Source organism: Sipha flava, unplaced genomic scaffold, assembly GCF_003268045.1.
Source record: "Sipha flava isolate LNK unplaced genomic scaffold, YSA_version1 69_pilon_pilon, whole genome shotgun sequence".
NCBI classification, from domain to species: domain Eukaryota; kingdom Metazoa; phylum Arthropoda; class Insecta; order Hemiptera; family Aphididae; genus Sipha; species Sipha flava.
This window is the reverse complement of record NW_020273609.1, coordinates 112,386-133,697: the sequence shown is the minus strand read 5'-3', so window position 1 is coordinate 133,697 and position 21,312 is coordinate 112,386. Positions and strand designations below refer to the sequence as shown.

At 24.8% G+C, this 21,312-nt stretch overlaps 1 protein-coding gene across 6 annotated transcripts in view; it reads left to right on the top strand.

The window, feature by feature from the left end:
- LOC112692059 (diuretic hormone receptor-like) overlaps positions 1-21,312 on the top strand; it is a 100,362-nt gene that overhangs the window by 36,991 nt on the left and 42,059 nt on the right. For 2 of the 6 annotated variants that reach the window (XM_025566582.1, XM_025566585.1), the window contains exons 8-11: positions 1,775-1,839; positions 8,091-8,213; positions 8,721-8,909; positions 8,984-9,135. In XM_025566582.1, the coding sequence (XP_025422367.1) occupies positions 1,775-1,839; positions 8,091-8,213; positions 8,721-8,909; positions 8,984-9,135 (529 nt within the window). Of the gene's footprint in view, positions 1-1,774; positions 1,840-8,090; positions 8,214-8,720; positions 8,910-8,983; positions 9,151-9,231; positions 9,350-21,312 lie in introns of those variants that run through there. The other 4 variants (XM_025566581.1, XM_025566583.1, XM_025566586.1 and 1 more) reach the window with 3 other exon arrangements.

Below are 21,312 nucleotides of genomic sequence, written 5' to 3'. Positions count from 1 at the left end.
GAAAATACATGCATTCAAAATCGTTCAACATTTTTTACAAATACATAATTTACGTCACTTAGGTTTTTTTCTGGATCTGAATTTCTAGTAGGTATAATAATGTAGAATAATTTAATTAATATTCTCCAACATTTGGTAAAAAACTAAATAGAATGGAATCTCGATAATTCGAACCTCTATAAGTTTAATTTTCGATAGTTCGAATTTTTTTTTTTGACCCAAAACGATTCGAGTTATCGAGGTCCCACTATAGTTTTAAAGACATAATTAAACGTACCTATAGGTACGCGTAGTGTTTGACGATCAATGAATTTGACTATAAAGAATGTGGGTGTTTAATATTTTACGATAAATGTCAATACTATATGATAACAGATAAATAAATAAAATATATTTAATAAAAACGTAGTCTGTAGTGATATTTAGGGAGACCCATAAACCAAACATGTATTATTAATGTATACATTTATGTATAACAATATGAATAAAAAAAATTAAAAAAATGTATAAATTATGGATATAAAATAAATATTTGCAAACTTTAATATTTATTATTTCAATAAATTGTTATCAGATTGTAAATAAATATTTGAGCTTTTTTTAATAGAAAAATCGTTTTTCATTTTGAGTATTTAAAACTAATACATAAATTGGATGAATGAAGACGCATCGTGGATATACGTGTATTAAAAAAGACAGACGGCCAACCGGTGTCACACCTTACGTCACACGTCAATTTATACACTTGTATATTATATGCATATGGACTATTGTTCAGCGTAAGTAAAATTACGTGAAATCATTTTTTCTGTCTAGAATTTCCTGAGAATCTTGTATACATTATATTATTATTCATCCATCTCATTATTGAGTTTTAATTATGACGTTGTATATAATTATATTACGCAGATAATGATTGTGAGTATTCAATAACGTATTGACAATTATTCAAATCAAATGGAAGTTTCAACCATTGACAGCTAATATATAACGTAGGAATAGCATAAAGGTACCATAGTTCATGATTTTATGTGAATATATTATATTATGTGAATTCACACTAATGAAGAAATCACAGAAGTTCTATGACTTGTCATTCAAGTCAAACTGAGGATCAGTAGAACAACAAAAGATTTATAAATCGTGTTGTTCAATCGTATTGAAAATGGCTTTAAGAAATTGAACTCATATTCATATTCAAATCATTTTACATAATTTACACTCAAAATTAACGTTATGATTATAAAATAAAACAAAAACTACAAATTTTTAACATGAAACGATCAAGTTTTTTTATGAAATTGTATGCAACTTTTAGATCTAAATTTTATTGATTTGTATTAAAAATATATTAAGTAAATAATTTAGAAAACGCTTAGTTATACCATAATTTAAAATTCATATATAAATTAAAAACTAACAGAGTCAATATATTGGTTAGCACTATAACTATTATCAATTTAAATGTTCAAGTAAATCATTATAAAAATTATTTTTTAATAATATTTTATCAAAAAAAAAAAAAAAAGGGGGGGGAAGAAAAAGAAATACATAAACCTGAACACAAACAAGAATTCAATTAATTACATTTTTTTTTTCTTTAGTTTTTACTTAAATTTGAAAAAAATATAATTCAAGGAAAATATATATTACGAGTATATTACGTCATTGTTGAACTATAGTTTAAATATTCATAACTGATCTATTACACGTTTTATAATTAAAAATTAATTTATTAAATTATTATATTTAACTATTATTTATTTTATTGCAGGTATTCCGCTTATAATAATGATAATTTGGAGTATTGCTAAGATAATCACATCGTTAGAGACAGAGGTAAGAAAAATTATAATTGAATTATTTAATTATTTAATTATTGAATTATACACGTTTTTAAATGTTTATAAGTTTTTAAAATATACTATAAATAAAATAAGTAAAAAACTGAATTGATTATATTTGTGTTCACAAATACTTAATATTAAGTTTTAAGAAAAAAAAAGTTTATTTGAAAACTTAATTTATTTTTTTCAAAACTACTTAATCGTTGAACCGGAAAAACATTGTTAACGATACTGTGATTTTGAGAAACACGATAAACACTATATTTTTGATCTTCATATAATTTTTTTCCCAAAAATGCGAACCAAAAGTTATACATATTATAATGATTTACTTAAATACAAATTAAAATTCAGTTTAAGTTCATTCAATATGATTTTGCTAAACAAAAAATGTAAACTTGTTATCATATTAATTTGGTTGAACGATAGAAGTACGTTATGAGATATTATTAAGTAATACAACTATTTATTAAATTAAATCTTTGTATAATTTACTAACACTATTAATATACATGTACGCTATGTGTTATTTATTTCAAAACTGTATTATCATACATATATTTTTAAATGTTTTATGAATAATACAATAACACATTCTTACCTGAAAAATAAAATAGTAAAACCTCGTTTAAATATTATGCATTGTTAAAATTATAAAAATAAAAAAATAAGAAAGCCCATTTTATCAATCATCAGTTAAGACAACTTAAACTAGGTTTAACGTTAAACTTAAAAGATGATTTTATTATCAATTGGTTAAATATTAACTAGAACATACCCACAGATTATGTTAACCGAGATATTTTGGTCAGTTAAAGTGTTTAAACATAGTTTAAGTTCATACTATCATAAATAATACCACATTTTTGTTCAAAATCAAACGTTACAATTAAATTTTTTCATTTCTAACCATGTCTTATAATTAATTCTAGATGACTGACGTTTATAAATTTTAGCAGTAGTGATGAAGATATTGAGTTTCTGAATTATATAAATAGGAAATTAAACAATAGAAAACCATATTTATTGACAACCTGCATAAATTATATAAATAAATGAAACCGTCATAATTTTTTTGCAAGGTTTTAATTAAGTAAAAATTTTTTTTAAAATTTTACTGAAAATGCTGCAAGAACAAATAACGGATAGGTAAAATAAGATGGATAAAAATGATATTAGATAAATAATACGTAACTAATATAAAGCTTACTTCAATTGCTAGTAAATCTTCAGCGTATAAAACTCAGTTTACTTAAACTCCGATTAAATTTGATTGATAAAATTTAAATTATTATAATCTTCAGTTCATTTAAAATTCAGATTGATATAGTTAATCTACTATTTAATTGATAATTAATAAAATGGCACTAAGTTTTTGAAATTATACATATATGTATATTATACATTGTATAACTTATAAGTATTTTTAAGTACTCATAAAAACTGATAGCTTTAACAAATTACATTCATTGTTTCGATCATTCTATATGTTGTTAAAATAATTTTAAATACCTACCATGTTGAAATTGTCATATATTGAATATTATTTGTATTAATCTATTGTTTTGACGTATCAAAAGTGATTCGTTATTAGAAAACTCGTATTTATTTGTTAATGTTCAATTTAAATTATTGAATAAATGTAATACAACCACTCGAAAATATTAGAAAGTCAACACTAGTTAAATATGATTGAAGCATACATGAGAATCTATTGTGAAGTAAATAAAATTATCTTTTATTTATGTGATTATTATATTTATTTTACTCATTAATTACAATAAATTATGATGATCTGGTTAATTGTATGCATACTAGTAACCCTATGTTACGTATAATCTGATGAATTTTCCAACACAATAGTAACTATTGTTTTTTATAATGTGTTATTATATATTATGTATTATAATAAAATTTACTATAATTTAATTATAGTGACTTTTAGATACGTAATGTGTTTTTAACTCTTTTATAATTAAATATGTGAGAGTTTAATACTTACAATAACACTTAATTTTCTATAAGTCGTATAAAGATTTTTTTGACATAGGTAATTTATAATTTTAGATAAAAATAATAAGAACAATAGTAAATTGTTTAGTTATAAATTACCAACATGATTTTATTCGAATTTTTGTTGTTTTTAGAAAATGACATATTTAACAAATAACATTACACTTTACATTTTATGAAATAAAAAACGTAAATCGAGTATTTAAAAGTTTATAAGACGAATATAGAACGAAAAGAAAAATTATTTCGTAAGACTGTACTTTTTGTCACCTTATAGAGTAAAAGGAGAAAAAAATGATAAATGATATCTATCAAATAAACAATAATTGTTGAAGTATATAAGTAAAAGTCGGTATATTTAACATAATTTACTTTCGGATGTAAACGAAAAAAAATCTAGTACATGTTTTGTGTTATATGGTTTAATTTATAATTTATGATGAATAAAATTAATTATTTTTCAAAAGAACTTGAAACAAACTTGCCCAAAAAAAAAAAAAAAAATAATAATAAATAATTTAAATATATATTTCGCTAAAATATTTTACGTTGATTATTTTTAATTAATTATTATAATATTATAAAATTTTAAGAGTAAATTGTGTTTTACTGGAATCATTTAGAATAATATAAAGATACGAGTATATCGAATATATTAATTTTATTTTTTGTAGTTTTTCTCTCCTAAAAACTAAAGATTTATCAATTTTATAGTTTTCAATCTGAGAAATATAAGTAAAGAAAAATTGATATTTATTTTGATAGACTTTGTAACTATTACTTGGTAATCAATTGCTCTCAACTATAAAACCTGAGAAATGTCAATGGATCGGTAGAGAATATGAAATGAAAAAAGGAATACATCATATTAATAATATATTTGCATAGCTTTGTTATTTTAAATAAACAACAGCCACGAAGTATATTACAATGATTTACGTATTAAATTGCAAAAAAGTACAACCCACATCATTTTATGTGAATTCGTGTAAGTTAACATGAAAACTTGAATTTTTTCATCTAATTCTAACGTTAATCTATGTATGGCATTTTTATTAAGTACTATTTTAATATTAGAAATATAAACGAAATATACGTCATTTTAAAATATTTTTTTATAAAATCAATAAACTGAATTTGATGATAAGACTTAAATTTTGTTTTTGTGAACTTTTACCTAGTTTAGATACTTTTTATAAGATTAAATAATTTATTTAAAAAAAAAAAAAATTCAAAATATGTCGATAAATTTTGAGGAATGGCTAAGGATGGAGATGTGATTATTGGAAAAATAATTGTGGCAAATAAATACATAATTGTCAAAAAAAATTTACTATGATTCTTTAAAGATACAGATATGTGTGTATCCTTAAGACGGATATGGTCTGTGCTCCATGAATATCAAAACCTTAAACCAAAGTTTATTTTTAAACCATTGTTTATCAGTAAACAAGAGACAGGGGAGGAATTGGTGTAATGAATCATTATAGTTTTGGAGGTGTTCGCAAACAGTTGTTTTTGATAAATTAAATTCGGCTTCGTATTTTTTGTACATTTTTTATGCGTTTTAATGATCCGTAAGTAAATATAAAGTTTTGGTAAGAATTAAACTATCAAGAATAAGGATTGCGTTGCGAGAAAAAAAAAACAAAAACCAAGCATAAACCTTTTAAACTAACAAACTAAATTTAAATGTATTTTTAGTATTCATAACATGCTGGGACAGTTAAAATAATGGAAATTATTATGTTTTTATTATAATTCTTTTCTTCTTTTATGATTCGAAATTAAAAACAACTCGTTCTGCAAAAAAATATGTCAAACTATCTTGGAAAATGTTCATGAATAAAAATGAGTAAATATTGAAATATTTAGTTCATCAACTGGTTGTACTTTGTGTTGAAAAACAATTAATCTGTATTCAGTTTCTATACACAATTAAATTTGTTGTGTTATATTTGTTTGTGTGTAAATGTACTTAAACATGCAAACATGTACGTAAGATATTTTATAGATTATTTAACATTTATTTAATATTTTATTTAAATTTTGTTTTTCAAGTACAAGTTTATTTTTTATACAAAAAATTATTTATTTTCTGCCTTAAGAAGGAAAATTCTTATACTTTGTCGGGGTATTTTTTTTCTGAAATTTATACTTCAAATGAAATTCGTGTGAATATAAATTGAGCGGATTACTTCAAATAATGAGATATAATATTTGATTGTGTTATTAAACGTAAAACGTAACATTATGTTTAATTTTAATAATTTAAACGTAATTTGTAGGAAACTTATCGGAAACTTGATTAAATAAAAAAAAAAAAAAAGGATCATGTTAGTATTTAATAGTTTAATTTATACTAATTTACAAAATTATTTATCAATTTTATGAGAAATATTTCAAATAAAATGTTGGTATAAAAATTTTTATAAGTAGGTAGATACTGAAATAAGAAAAATAAAATTTAATTTTAAATTTATTAACTAAGAAGATATATATATATATATAGTAATGATATAATAATATAATAACATAATGCTTGATAATATATTTGTTATAAATATACGCATTTCTTATATTCTTATAGTGTAATCAATACCCAGTTATACTTTTCCCACTAAATTAGTATGATTCGAAATTATACATAAAGTGCTTTTTAAAGATATGTATAATGCATTAACGAAATAATATTATTCAAATAATGCAGTTAATTTATTTCAAATACCTTAATACCTAGCGTACTATTTAACAACCTTTTGTTTTAGAAACATCTAGGTATAGTGGCAAATATTTAAATTCTCTATATTATTCAGATTTTGCTTGTAACAATTAGATTAAGATATTATTATTCAAATGCGATTTTGAGTTTTGTCTAATACCCTTTGAAATATAATTTTATTCAAATAGGTTTTATATTATACAATTTTGTCATAATTATACGAATATACTTTCATACTGTAATAATAATAATATAAATTGAGGTGTAATGTACACAGTACCTATTGGTAATCAAAATTACATTTATAGCCATTACAGTGTTGTGTAATATTTCAAAGATATTTATCAAAATATTTATCTCTAGAAGGATCAATATTCGCTTAAATATTTACAATCCTGTAAAAATATCTCTGGTTATTTATTACCTCAGTTAAGTTGTAGGGGCCTAAAGATTATTGTGATCCGCTGTCTAACATTTTTTTTAGGAATAATGTACTTGAGAAGTACAAACTATGTATTACAATATATTCTATAAAATGTAATAAGTATAAATCACACTTTAATTTCATCTTTTCTAGAAATTATAAAAATATTCCGTTAATTTTAAAGTTATTTCTATCGTTAAAATGACAAACGAGATATTATAGACTTTTACAATCGGTGGTATTAATGGTTTTTATTGTAAACTTTTCGATTGAAAATATTAAATATAAAAATGTGCTGGGTTGGTAGTTGAACAAAACCCTAGAGTTGTAATGTTTTCAAAATTTATCGAAATCCTTCCCTGACGGGAAGAGAGAAATATTGTTCTATTTTCAGATGGAAAATGGAATTCCAGGGAACACATTGGAATGCACTATTACGTATCATTACCGATGCTATTCCGTACATATTACATTTCTCGTTTCAATCGTATCACACATTAAATGATTTTCTTTGGATTCAATACTTACGTATGATCATGACATGTGCCATTGAGCAATTTTACTGAAATATCTTATCGAGTTCAATTGGGTGTGGGATAAGATAGTGACATAGGCTCAGGAATTACATAATATTATATTTCTGGTGTCCATTATCTATTTTAGCTATCTGATATAATAATTGTAGTTCATCATATCAAAATCTCTAATTACGACATTACATTTTAGCGTATTGGTTTTATTGATAACAAACAACACATCAATAGCACATCAATATTAATAAATCATATTAATATATATTATATTATTACACTTATAAATTTTATGATTGTTATGGGATAATTTAGTGTAATTTTATTTATTACATCTTTTTTTGGAGTTTCTAATATTTAATCAAATACGCTACTATTTTGACATATTTTATGAGCTGTACAACATTAACTAATTTTTTTGAAAAGGTTATCATTTTGTCGGATTTATGGCATTTTGTACGAGTTGTCATAAGTTAAATTATAAAATGTCGTTTAACAAGGGTTACCTTAGAACCTAGCGCAGCAACACAATGGATGTACTGGTTTTGTTACAGGACCAGGAGAGAAACGATTCATGTGCGTGGATGGCACCACACCCCGTGAATGATTGGATTTATCAAGGGCCAGCGATATTGGTTTTAATAGTGAATTTAATTTTCTTATCAAAAATTATGTGGGTATGTTAACTACGTTATATACTGTTATGAATTTAAAGAAAAACAATTTTGTAATTACGGACATCACTTAATAAGGAACATTGTTCTACAATGTACATGTTTAAGTACCTACATCTTACAACGTAATTTGTAGTTCCTGACAATGACATTGAAGATCTTTTATGAAAAAAAAAACAGTTTCTCTATTGATCGTCTACTTATAGTGAAAATCTAAAATATATGTCATTAGATAAACTTTAAGTATGCATGCGATTAAATGACTATTGAAAAATATTACTATTCCACAACAAAATATTGTTCAAAATAAACAAATTTATTTCAAATAAAAAAATTTCATCATTTCCAATCTAAAATGTATACAATTTTATTTTATTTCACATTTTTTAATAGATATACACTGCATTTGCATTGATATTGAATTAGTATTTTTGAAATCAGTTTTATCTCAGAGTATTTTTCAGTGTTATTTTTTAATAATAAATATGGTAAATATGTTCCAATTTGCAGGTATTAATCACTAAATTAAGATCAGCGAATTCGGCTGAGACACAGCAATACCGCAAAGCAAGTAAAGCGTTGTTAGTTCTTATACCATTGTTGGGCGTCACCTACATACTGACCATGGTTGGACCTACAGAATCCGGCACCTACGCCAACTATTACTCGTACGGCAGAGCAACACTTTTGTCAATGCAGGTATGCTCATTAAATTGTGTGTTATCTTTGTCGACCAAGTGTAAATATTAAAGCCTTTACGAATGGATGTTTAGGGTTTTATGGTGGCAATATTCTATTGCTTCGTCAACTCCGAAGTGAAGAACACATTCAAACATCATTTCCTCCGGTGGAATGACGCGAGAAATCTAAGAACAAGCGGAAGCAGAAGATTTACTTACTCCAAGGATTGGTCGCCGAATACAAGGTCCGATAGTGTCAGGTATTATTTTAACACATTACGTGAAAATTTTAAACTGAACAAATTGTTATTGTTTGTGGATGGCGATCTACTGTTTTGTAGGTGGTCAATGACTAGAAGATTAACCTCTCAAGTTTAAAAACGATTTTTACAATTTTATCGATTTTCTTAAGACAGATTTAATCGAATATAGTTGATGTAATCTATTATTTATTTTTGTTCAAGCTGTTATACATTTCAATTGTACTTTTTGTAAAATACATAATATTACATAATTATTTACACACCGCAAACATTAAATTTACTATAAATCATTAGATAATTTCATTAGTATTAATGATATATTACTTTTTAACTCTTATATATGTAGTTTTAGATATTATAAATTCTGAATTTAAGTTTTTAAACAGGTACAGCTTATGTTATACATGAACGTTTCTTGATTTTACTTTAAGTTTGTTAAATTATGGTTCCTACTTAAATTTAATTTAACACTTTATCCAAATTAAATGTTTAAAATTTAATATTTTAATTGTATCTATTGTATATTTAATTAACATTTAAAAATCAACTATGTCAGTTGCGTACGCAGTACTTTAGTTGGATTAGTCTATCCACTTTAGATTGATCATAAAATCAGTCGAAAAACTATTATCAATAAACCTTTTTAAATGTAGTAGACATTTCAGAAATGTGGGTCATGGTTAGAATTCTAGAACCTTACCCCCGTGTACGCTACTGAAACACGCCACTTAACAGTCCCTGGTTAGAATTATGCGTATTTCCAACCTAGGGTTATAGTTCTGTTATTCTGAATATTATTTCCAAGGATGGGCAGTATTTTAGATATATTTGTATCTTGTATCTTTAAATAATTGTGAGTTCTATCTTGTATCTTGTATCCAGATACTTTTTGTGGCTGTGTATCTAGTACATTTTAATTTTGTTTGCGCAAAAGTACAAGATGAAAATATATATATATATTCAAACGAAAATACACTTTTTTTTAAGAAAAAATAAGTCAATTTTAAATTTGCCTTATATAATGTACGTAGTTGACTAATATAAGCACTAAATTAATTGAAAACATATTTCATGAAACAAGTTTTAAAGAAAAAGAGACCTACTTTAGGATAAATTTGGCTAAATTATTTGTTTACTACAACACAAGTTTTTTTTCTTCAGTGCCAGTTGATAAAATATTTTCTTTAGCTGCCTTCATATATTCGCCAACAAGTTCTAGATTATGTGATTAAACGTTCGAAAATTTAATAATTCTTAAAAATAATTCGTCATTTTAAAAATGAAGTAATAAATAATAAATATATTTAAATTGATTTTATTTGTATTCTATATAATTTTTTTTCATTTTTTTTAAATATTTTAACCTAAAAAAGATACATAATAGCCGGGCTATTACTGCACTCCATAATTAATGTTCATGTGTTTTGATTTAAATTAAATACATTAAATACAAAAAATATTGAAATAAAATGAATTTTAATGATTTTATTTACACTAATAGTAATTAAAAAAAAAATTATTAGTATCAATTATCTTGTATCTAAGACGGTAAAAAAAATGTATTTATGTATCTAATATTTAGCATATTTTTAGAAATGTCTAGTAAATCTTATATCTAGTATATTCAAATAATAATTGATGTATCTAATAGGAGATTCAAGTATCTAGATCATCCATGATTGCTTCTACTTAATTCTTGTTTGCATTTTATTTGTTTTCTCTTTGATAATAGTTACTAATACAATAAACATAATGTAATAGATTACTATTGTTACCATGTACCTGCCCGTAATTTCAATAAATTTCATAAAACATTACTTTTAATTATTCGGGCAATTTTCGATTATAGACATTGCTATTTATTTTAAGTATTAATATAATAGTTCTGCTTTTATTCAAAACATTTTTTAAAAACTCCTATTTTAATTGAAATTAAAAATTACTTTTTTTATATAATCTTAATTTTTTTATATTATTTTCGTATATAGGGAAATGTTATGTAAGGTAATTCTATGAAAACTATAATAATAACGTTATGATAAAACCTGACATTATTGTAATAGTTAAAAACCGTTTTATAATAACACAATTTACACAATTTAATAAAGCGTGTATAACCTAACAATAATAATACTTAATTTAAATTACGGTGATAACACTTAAGGTAGTTTAATGAATAAAAAAGGTGCAAAATAATATAATAAGTATAAAATTAACAAGAAAAACATAACGAACAATTTAAACTGCAATAATAATAAAGTGCGTTAATGTAATAAACGTACATCATAGTTTTCTGTTATATATGTTCAAACAAAAAAATAAAAAGAGCGAAATTTAGACAGGTGAAACTTCATGGACGAGTGAATAGTATTACTGTATCGGTCTCTTAAATTTGTAACCAACATTAGTAGTATCAATGTATATTATTATTCTTAAAAAAATATCATGAATGAAAAAAGTCGGGTAAATTAAAGCGGTACGTTTTGTCAGTTTTTTTTAAATTATTAAAAAAATAATAGGAATTCGAAAAATTTCTTAGGTTTTGAGAAGATATATTTAACATGTTATTCAATTCTTAGGCATGGTCTTGATCGATACAAGCCAAATTGCCGAATTTTACCAACGAGTTATACGAAACACAAATATGTGCAATGGTTAAAATAAATATTTGCTTACTGTCATTGCATTGAATATTATATAGTTACGAACAGTTTCGGCCTGGTTCTAAAGGGCCCAGGCAGGATTAACCTAATCTTACCCCTATACTACAACATTTATTTATTACTCGTATATTGAAATTAAATATATCTTAAATATGTAAAATGATCATTAAAATGTAATACAGATTCTATATTTGTTATTTTAAATAAAAAAGAATAAAGTTAAAAATTCTTTTAATCTAAATTTACCGTTAAGTATTCAACTTTTATAAAAAAAAAAAAAAAATGTATAAAATAAATACATTTAATAATATATATTATATCATTTGAAAAGTCTTGTCGTTTCTTTTGACGAATTTTCTATGTCATATATTAGTTTTATTTTATCTACATTTAAAGTAATATATTTTTTCTATAGCTATAAGCATTAGTAGTTCTAAATGCCGCAGATCGAGTGACGATCTTAATTTTGTTTTTATTACTTTAAGCTTAGAAAATACTCTTTCACAAGTGACTTGAGTTGATGGTAATAGCATTATGTATTTATAAACCTGATTCAAATTGTTGTACATACCATAATGACAAGATAGTTGGGTAATAATTTTAAAAGCACATACTGTATACTTCCAACAGGTATTACAATTTATCGAATCAAGTTCATCTTCTGAATCAGATGTCACTACTAGTGACATTAACCTTCACCATCATTATCGTTCATTATTCTATGTTTTTTTGGAATAATATTAAAATAATAAGAGGCAAATTGTTTCTATTTAAGTAATACAGTGTCTCTATTAACATCAGATCACTTTGTTACAGTTATCAAGATATCCATAGCATATTCTTCAAACTTTTCGATGTATTCGTATATTTTTGGATCTAACCATTTACATCCTTTAATATATTTTCATTTGAAATTAATTGTTCTTCAATACTATTTAATATCAAGATCATTCATCCAAAATAATTATAATTTATATTTATCGAACTACTGCACAATTATATAACCTGACTAAAATAATAAGAAGTACGATTTACTTATTCAAACTATAGATTTAAAAATTAAAAGTTAAAATACTTTAGACCACATGTTCCTCATTATTATTATATCCAAACGTTTCATTACATTTGAATATACACAAAAAAAAAAAAGAAGGGGGCCCAAGCAGTGATTAGTGATTAGTGATTGCTGCCTAGCTGCCTTGGCCAGGCCGACACTGGTTACGAAGTTTTCATGATTTCAAGCATACACATGTTGTATTGTGTATTTTATGCATTCGTGTTCAATACACATTAGTTTTCGATAATATTTTATCATTAATTACACTTAACCGTTTTTCGCCTACTTTATAATTTTCTTCTTTTATTTTATTTTTTTTTTTTTTAAAATTCAGCTCACGCAAAGTGTATGTGGTTTTTAGTTGTTTCTTTTATTATTTACGCTGTAAGGACTCTGTAAATATTATAATTTTGCTTTTGTAATATTCACATGTGGGGGCTTACTATCATGTATAGGTAGACTATAAATATTATTAATGAGTACAATGAATGCACATATGTGCGAATGACGGCTACAATTTTTTTGCGAATCGTTTAATTCTTGTTAAAAATATAAATTCTATAATGTTTTGGATTTTTTGAGCGTTGTTCTTGTATGATTATGATTGGAATTTTTTCCAAGATTCGTTTAGTGTTATATTTAATTTTACCTTAATAACGATTAGTAAAACTTTGAAACATAAAATAAGTCTCGGATTGAATTAAAAAAAAAAATATTATTATTAAACTAATGAATGATTAATTGTATTACAAAATCTAAATATAAAAAAAAAAAAAGAAACTAATGAATAGGTACTGCTAATGTATAAATTTTAATTTGAATACTGGTACAAGGGTGGGTTTACACACCTATATATATTTATACAGTTTGTTAAAATATGCTCTTAAACAAACAGTTGGTACATAACTGTTTCGGAAAGTATATTTGCCAATTACTTCCTAAATTGCATATTTATTACGAGTATATTTTTAACTACATGTCATTTGGTTTTCAACTCTTATCTTTTGAGTTCATATTTATTTTTCATGTCTAATTATGACTAAAAATGTTAAAATAGTTATGACTATATTAATGACTATTTATTGACTATTTATTGACTATTTATTGACTATTTATATGACTATATTTATGACTATATTAATTACTTGTCGCATCTAAATCATATTTTGGAACAATTTTCTTAATGGTTTGTCATTTTAAAAATTAAATATGATCATGATAATCCATCAGTATAAAAATCTATTACGAATAAGTCACCGTGATGGCAAAAATATATATTTATAGTAAACAAATGAAGTGTTACTAATCTTTACGAATTCATATAAATCCTATCCTTCTATACTCCTCAAATTCCTTAGGACTAGAGAACCGTCCAAATATAAATCATAAACATATAGCACTGTTTTTATATGTGATCTTACATTCTGTATAAAATATTCTACAACCAACAAAATATTTTGAGCACAATTTTCTTCAGTAAGATTTTCTTAGAACTCGTTTCACGATTCTGGTCTAGGGTTATACATTTTTAAAATAAACACGTTTAAAAATTTCAAATACAAAAATTAAGAAATGCCGCCGTTGCGTTAGTTTCATATCAAACATTTTCTTTTTATTTTAATTTTTCAGACAATATGCTATATTTTGTTAAAAGAAAACTAACGTCGAAACAAAATATATTTAGTGAACATTTATTACTAATTATTTCTAACTTTAAGTAAAAATTAAAATAAATTTGGTAATTTTCCGATATATATATATATATATTAATTTTCTTCAATTTAAATATTTTTATTATTTACTATTCGATTTTAATGATGTCCGACTAACACATTATGGATAATTGTTTTTAAATAAATAATCTAATATTTATAACACATTGCATGTGAAAGAACTATAGTACTTCGCATTATATTATGTAACTCTTATGATCTTACTGGTGAGTTGATTACTCATTGACTGACCCATTCTCTCATAAAATATAAATATATTTTTTTATTCTCACTTTGTGATCATTTACAAATTTACGCTTAATATTTTTTTAGGTTCTTAAAATTATGTACAATACTTCTCACAGTAAAATAAACCAAATATTTTTTTGTTTTACTTGGAACATAATAAACATGCTATATTTAATAATAACGGAAAATATAACATTTAATATAATTATACAAATCTTGTATAATGTATGATCGTCATATATTTATTCATATTTGTTTCCTAATACATTTATATTTAAGACAATGATTGTTTTATTTCAAAATTGCTGGAATAAACAAACAACTACAATATTTAGAATATAAATAGAATTATTTTCATAATAGTTTTTTGGTTAGAAAAGTTTTAAATTACCTGTCGAAAAACCAAATACTGTCCAAATATTGGGATGCCTTATCGAAACTTCAGAACGCGAAGTCTGCGTGAAGTTTATTATAATTTTATCTGTTTCACGAGTTTTCGTGTTTTTGATTATCGTTATTCTTAACTTAAGAGTTTAAATTACGGAACTTTATAACACTAAACAGTTAATGTGAAAATGCATATAATTAGTTTCTGTGTAGTTTTTATTCTCTTTTATTCCTGTACTTTTTTTACGGATGAATCATATTTATAAATATTTTAAGATCATTATTAAATTTTAATAATAATTGACTAGTGTTTTCAAGATATAATATTTCTTTCGGATACGTGCAATTATAATGATTTATCACATTAAGAAAAAAAATTAATATAATATAATACATTATACTATACGAGTTTAATAAATACAATTTCAATATTATTTTCTGAAATTTATGATATGAATATGTTAAAAAATATTTATAGTGCGGTACAAAATATTGAAAACCTACACCTTACATTTGAGACATTCTAATAACTCACGTTTCGTAAACCTTCCTTCGATTTTATTTAATCTATATTTATTTTTTATTAATTTGTCTTGAGTAAATGTTATTATTCGTTAAAGTAAAGTTCATAAGGTTTAATCAAATCTATAATTGGTCAGCATATAAAATATTCTGAATATTTTCAACATACCACAAAATAGTGTTTTGCTGTAAATGTGTAATCGTTTAAATGATTCTAAATTTAAAAAAAATAATTTAACCTAAACTTTAACTTTCTCTAAAAATTTTAATTAAATAACTAAAAAATAACTAAAATTTCTACATATATATGTATAAAACTAATGTAACTCAAAAACTTTTATAGTTGAGGTAATTTTGTAATGAAATATGTTTCAATCTATATTTTTTATTACCAAGTGCGTAATCCGATCTCATCACGTTTCATTCTGTATATGCCTTTTTTATGATTTTATTTTGTACCGATTATACTGAAATTAAAAGGTAAAACGACAGAACTATTTTTAGCTGAAAAATAAAACTTTGGATACTTTTAATGTAGAAAAATATTTGTTAAGCATTATATTTACGTATATATTTAATATAATATATTGTATCTGTTTGGAAATTATTATACATATAATAGAAAATGTTGAGTAACTTTATATACAAATATTTTACAATACTAAACATCGTCACATTTGTTATTTTTTGGTTATCGACCAATTTAAAAATATAATTTTAATATTAATTAATCCATTTATTGATAAATATGTTATAAATAAATTTTAAATATTTTATTGAGTAGTGTTTTCAGTTATGTACGCTTAGGACGATTTAATCCTTATTCAAATAAAAATAACTTCAAAATGTTGCTCGTCCTTTTTGTCATTCAGAATATGTTCTACCGGTTACTCTAAATATCTTCAAGGCTTTAACTCTAAATGACGACTTAAGATATACTTTTAAAATATTCACAATTAGCCATTCCCAAAAATACATGCTATTCACGTCACAGTTTTTAGTGAATCAGTTCTTAACTAAGATCTAATTTAAAATGGTTATCGAATAAAGCTTTATAATATAATAGTTCAATGGTTTCTGTTAATTAGACAATGTTTAGAGCATTTTTCGGCCGACTACTGACTATCGGCTACAATAGTTGAGGTTTGAAATGTTGTTTTATTACTGTAAAGTGCTTAAGGCAGTGGTTCTCAAACTATTTGTGCATTGGCCCTTTAGTTTTCGAAAAACCTTTACGGAGTCCTGAATATCAGGTATGTATCTGCTTGAGACAACAATAATTCTCAATTTTATGTTGAGAAAAACATACAGCCTTAAATTTAATAATGTAATATTACCTTGTATTGATAAATTTACTTTATTTAAATTTGTGTTTAAATTAGCAAATAAATAAAGTAGAAATTACCAAATTTTATTAGTAAATCTAAGTTGTAAATTAAATGGACGTTCGGCGAAAAAAACGTACAATTTATTGCATAATTCGATCATCATATTTGTTCCTAAATAATTAAGAAATATAATAATAATATTAAAATATAATTAATTCAAATGTGCCTACGGAGCACCTAGACTTCTTCCACGGAGCCCTAGGGATTCGCGGAGCACAGTTTAAGAACCACTGGCTTATTGAATCGCGGTTATAACTACAGCTTCTCCGGTATAAACATGATTTTATCACTATTATTTGTTGAAAATTGTCTGATCTAAATTACATTACACCGAAAGAATTGCAAAACAAAAGTTGTAAAATCGGTCTTCTGCGGCCAGTCGTTGTACACCGAAGTGCATATACAGAATGTACAGTATTATCGCAAAAAAGATAATTCAAGAACATTATGAATAATAAAAAAAATCTGTATATACATCTATGCAACAAGCCAAAAAATCGTTCGTCTATACGGTGTAAAAAATTCTCAGTGGACCGCGTTCCGTTGCAACAGTTAATAATTTTATCGATTATTTTTTCCGCAAACATTCCTCATTTTTTTTCAACGCCATAATAATATTTATCGAATTCTGGGCAGGCCTTACATTTTATAATTTAAATATTTTGTATTTTTATGATAACGTTATTCTTCAAGTCTGATGATAAGAAACAATGTATTATAAATGTATTATTTTATGTACAACTTTTAATTCTTAAGCAAAAATATTTTATCCGGAACAATGAGTTATCTATTTTCTAAAGATTTTCACAGTAGCGCTATGATCCAAAGTGATATTGTCATAGGACCATTTTTAAATTACTTTTAAAATGTATTTTTTAAATATAATTTTATTGTTAAATTATATTTTTTTTTTCTTTATTTTTTGCTATGCTGATTAATTTGCAAATAAACAATTTAAATGGGGGTGCCTGCATGTGTTGTTCGCTTTTATAAATCTTCTGTAATTCCAAAGGTTTAAAAATTGTTGTATATTTGCCTTCATTTAATGGGTTCGATAATTTAAGAGAAAAGTGACACAGTGCAGCAAATAAAATAATATTAAATAATATTATCAGGCCCATCGCTGGAGAGTAAAGCCAAGCTATGCATTGCTCTAGGTCGACAAAAAATCTTAAGGAATTGAAAACAACAAATATTAAATATATTGCTAACGAATAATTATAGAACTAATACAGTTATCGAATTGTATTGATATTGAAATAATTGCAATATCGCCTTTGCGCTTGTTAATGGTTGTTTGTACAGGTAATAAGAAAAACTATCTCTGCGCCTTGAAAATAGTCACAGCGTACCTTTAGTCTGTGCATATCATGTAATGCGCATGTGGTATACGGTATCCAAGTATCTAGGTACACTATAATAATATTATAATAAAATCTACATAATATATATTGTATATAATGTGATACAATTTATTACATACAATTTGTGGTTAAAATTAAAGTTCATTGCAATCAATGAAATTGAAACAATTTTATTTCCAAAACATAATGTATTTATTGATAACGAAAAATAAAATTTGAGAGTAACAAATTTGTTAAGTATAAAAATGATTAAGGTTATCTACCTTTCATTTAAATTATTTATTTATTTTTTTGCTATCGACCATCGGTGAAATAATTACTAAGTTATTCTTATAATAAGCAGACTGAAATGGTTCTGGAAAAAAAAATCTTGATTGTATTTAAAATTATCAACTTTGAGAAATCTATCTTAATATTACATTAAGTTCGAAAATCGTTCTTCCATTCCAGTGTTAGTAGCATTTACTAAAAGAAGTTTTCCGAATGGAAATTTTTCACAAAATCATTTGAGATCAATCATGAGTAATGAACGGTTGACCGGATTATACATTTTATTTATTGAAACAGATTTGACACAGGCATTGAACTTAGAAGATTAAGTTCAAGTATTTGGAACAAATAAAACAAGAAAATTTAATTTTTAATTTGTTATTTCACACTAGGTAGTTACTATTTGAAGTAATTTATTTAATAAATAAATATTTCTTTAAATTTGATCATAAAAATTGGTTATCAAAGTCTTAGTGAAATTCTATATAATTAATAAACATTGCTGACGATGCATCATAAATCTAATTTCATTTGTAAAAAGTAAAATTAAAGTGTTCGCTTTAGTGACAATTCTATAAATTATCATACACCATGCATTTATCGAGTATTGATTACTGATAGCGAACGAACGTTTTAAATTATATAAATAAATAGGAAATTTTTAACATCCTTGAACTTGATTATAAGTCGTTTGACATCCTAACGAAGTAATTATCAACTTTATTCCATGATTTCCATGATTCTATCAATATTTTACCATTTCAATCAGGGGCGGATCCAGAGTCGGGGAACTGTGGGTCAAGAGGCCATTTATTAGGGATGAAACTGAATTAGAAATTAATACCTTGTAAAAAAAAAAAAAACACAATATGCTCATAAAAGTGTATAAGTATATTTATATTACATTTTAGAATTATTGATACCACCAATAATGACTTATTTACGATTAATAAATATAATCTAATTTTATCAGCGCAACAAACGTGCGGAATAAAATATGATTTACTTAAATTTCTATTAAAACGATTTAATTTAAAATATAAATTATGAATTGAAAAATTTTAAACTTTGAATATACATGGCATTCATTTTTCAAGTAACCTCCGATGGGCTAATTGTCCAAGAGTCTAAATCAAGGTCTAAAAAGAGAAAAAAAATTTCCAGGAGGTCAATTTTTTCAACAAATATTAACTGTGGGTCAGCTGATCCCCTGAACCCCCCTAGATCCGTCCCTGATTTCAATTATAAACCACGATGATTTTTTCAAGTTTAAAACGTAGAGAGGTTTCTCTTTTTACTTCTGTATTAAAATAACCGTACTGATTCGTATACAACGAATTCATATAGACAATGTGTATAATATATATATTGTTTATTTGAATTCGTTGGTTATATACCATTGTATATAAGTGGAAAATGTATACACATTTATGGGTTTTAAAAACGTAGTATTTTCAAGAACCTTCTCATTTCTGCTTTGACAGTTCTAAGCCTGTTTAAGCGAAAAAAAAAATATTGTCGCACCAACGGAATAATATCTAATAACGCAAATGGTACATGAGCATTCAAGTACCTATTACGTCAGCACGTTTAATTTTTTCAACTATCAAAATAAATTTTTGGATTTCTTAATAAACATTTATATTTTATTTCCAAAATATAAAATTGAATAACGTCTTCTAATTAAATTTTTTCTTAAGGCGAAAATGCCGCTAGGATGGATAAGGGAGAAAGGAACCATGTAAAATGGTTTGTGTCTCACCAAAAATGAGTTCAACATGCCATTGCAGTGGGGCCATTATAATGGGTAGAAACCTTGTTTAGCGACAATCTACGGAGCATCATTTGTGTATCACTCAGTCTTCGATGCTTTTGGTAATTCGTCAACTTATGCTTTGTTCGCAAATTTGAATTTTAATAGATATGATGCTAAAATTGGACTTGAGGTTTAGTCTCCTTCACCTCATGTAAGGTACTGTCAGATTTCTTTAACCCATCTCCCCGTGTTTGTTAGCATAATACTTGAATGCTCCCATTCATAACAAAATATCGATCAAATAGCTCTTGTCATTCGCTCATGTAGTTTTTAATTCATTCTCCGCCTTAATCCTCTCAAATAACTACAATCGCCAAAAATCTCATAAATTTCATTCGCACTAAACAGTAACGAATTGAAGTAAAATTTTCACACCGGTCAATACCTATGATGGCGTTACGAAGAAAATCGGACAAAAATATGATATTGATCGCTAATAGAATATTTTACTATACTTGTATAGTATGCAAATATGGCACTTAAGAATATGTTATCTTAAACATTTACATTAATGGATGGAATATTTAAAATCATTGTTGTTTTCATAGCGGACCGCACTATTTTCAGTTTTTTGCATAAAATATTTCGTTACAAAACGTGCATATTTTTTTAAATTTTTTTTACGTATAATCGCTTTAAGGAGCACCGCGTAAATTTTAAATTATATTTATCATTTTAAATCCATTGCACGTGCGCATTTATTTTACTGCAAAATGTGTCAGAGTTTACAC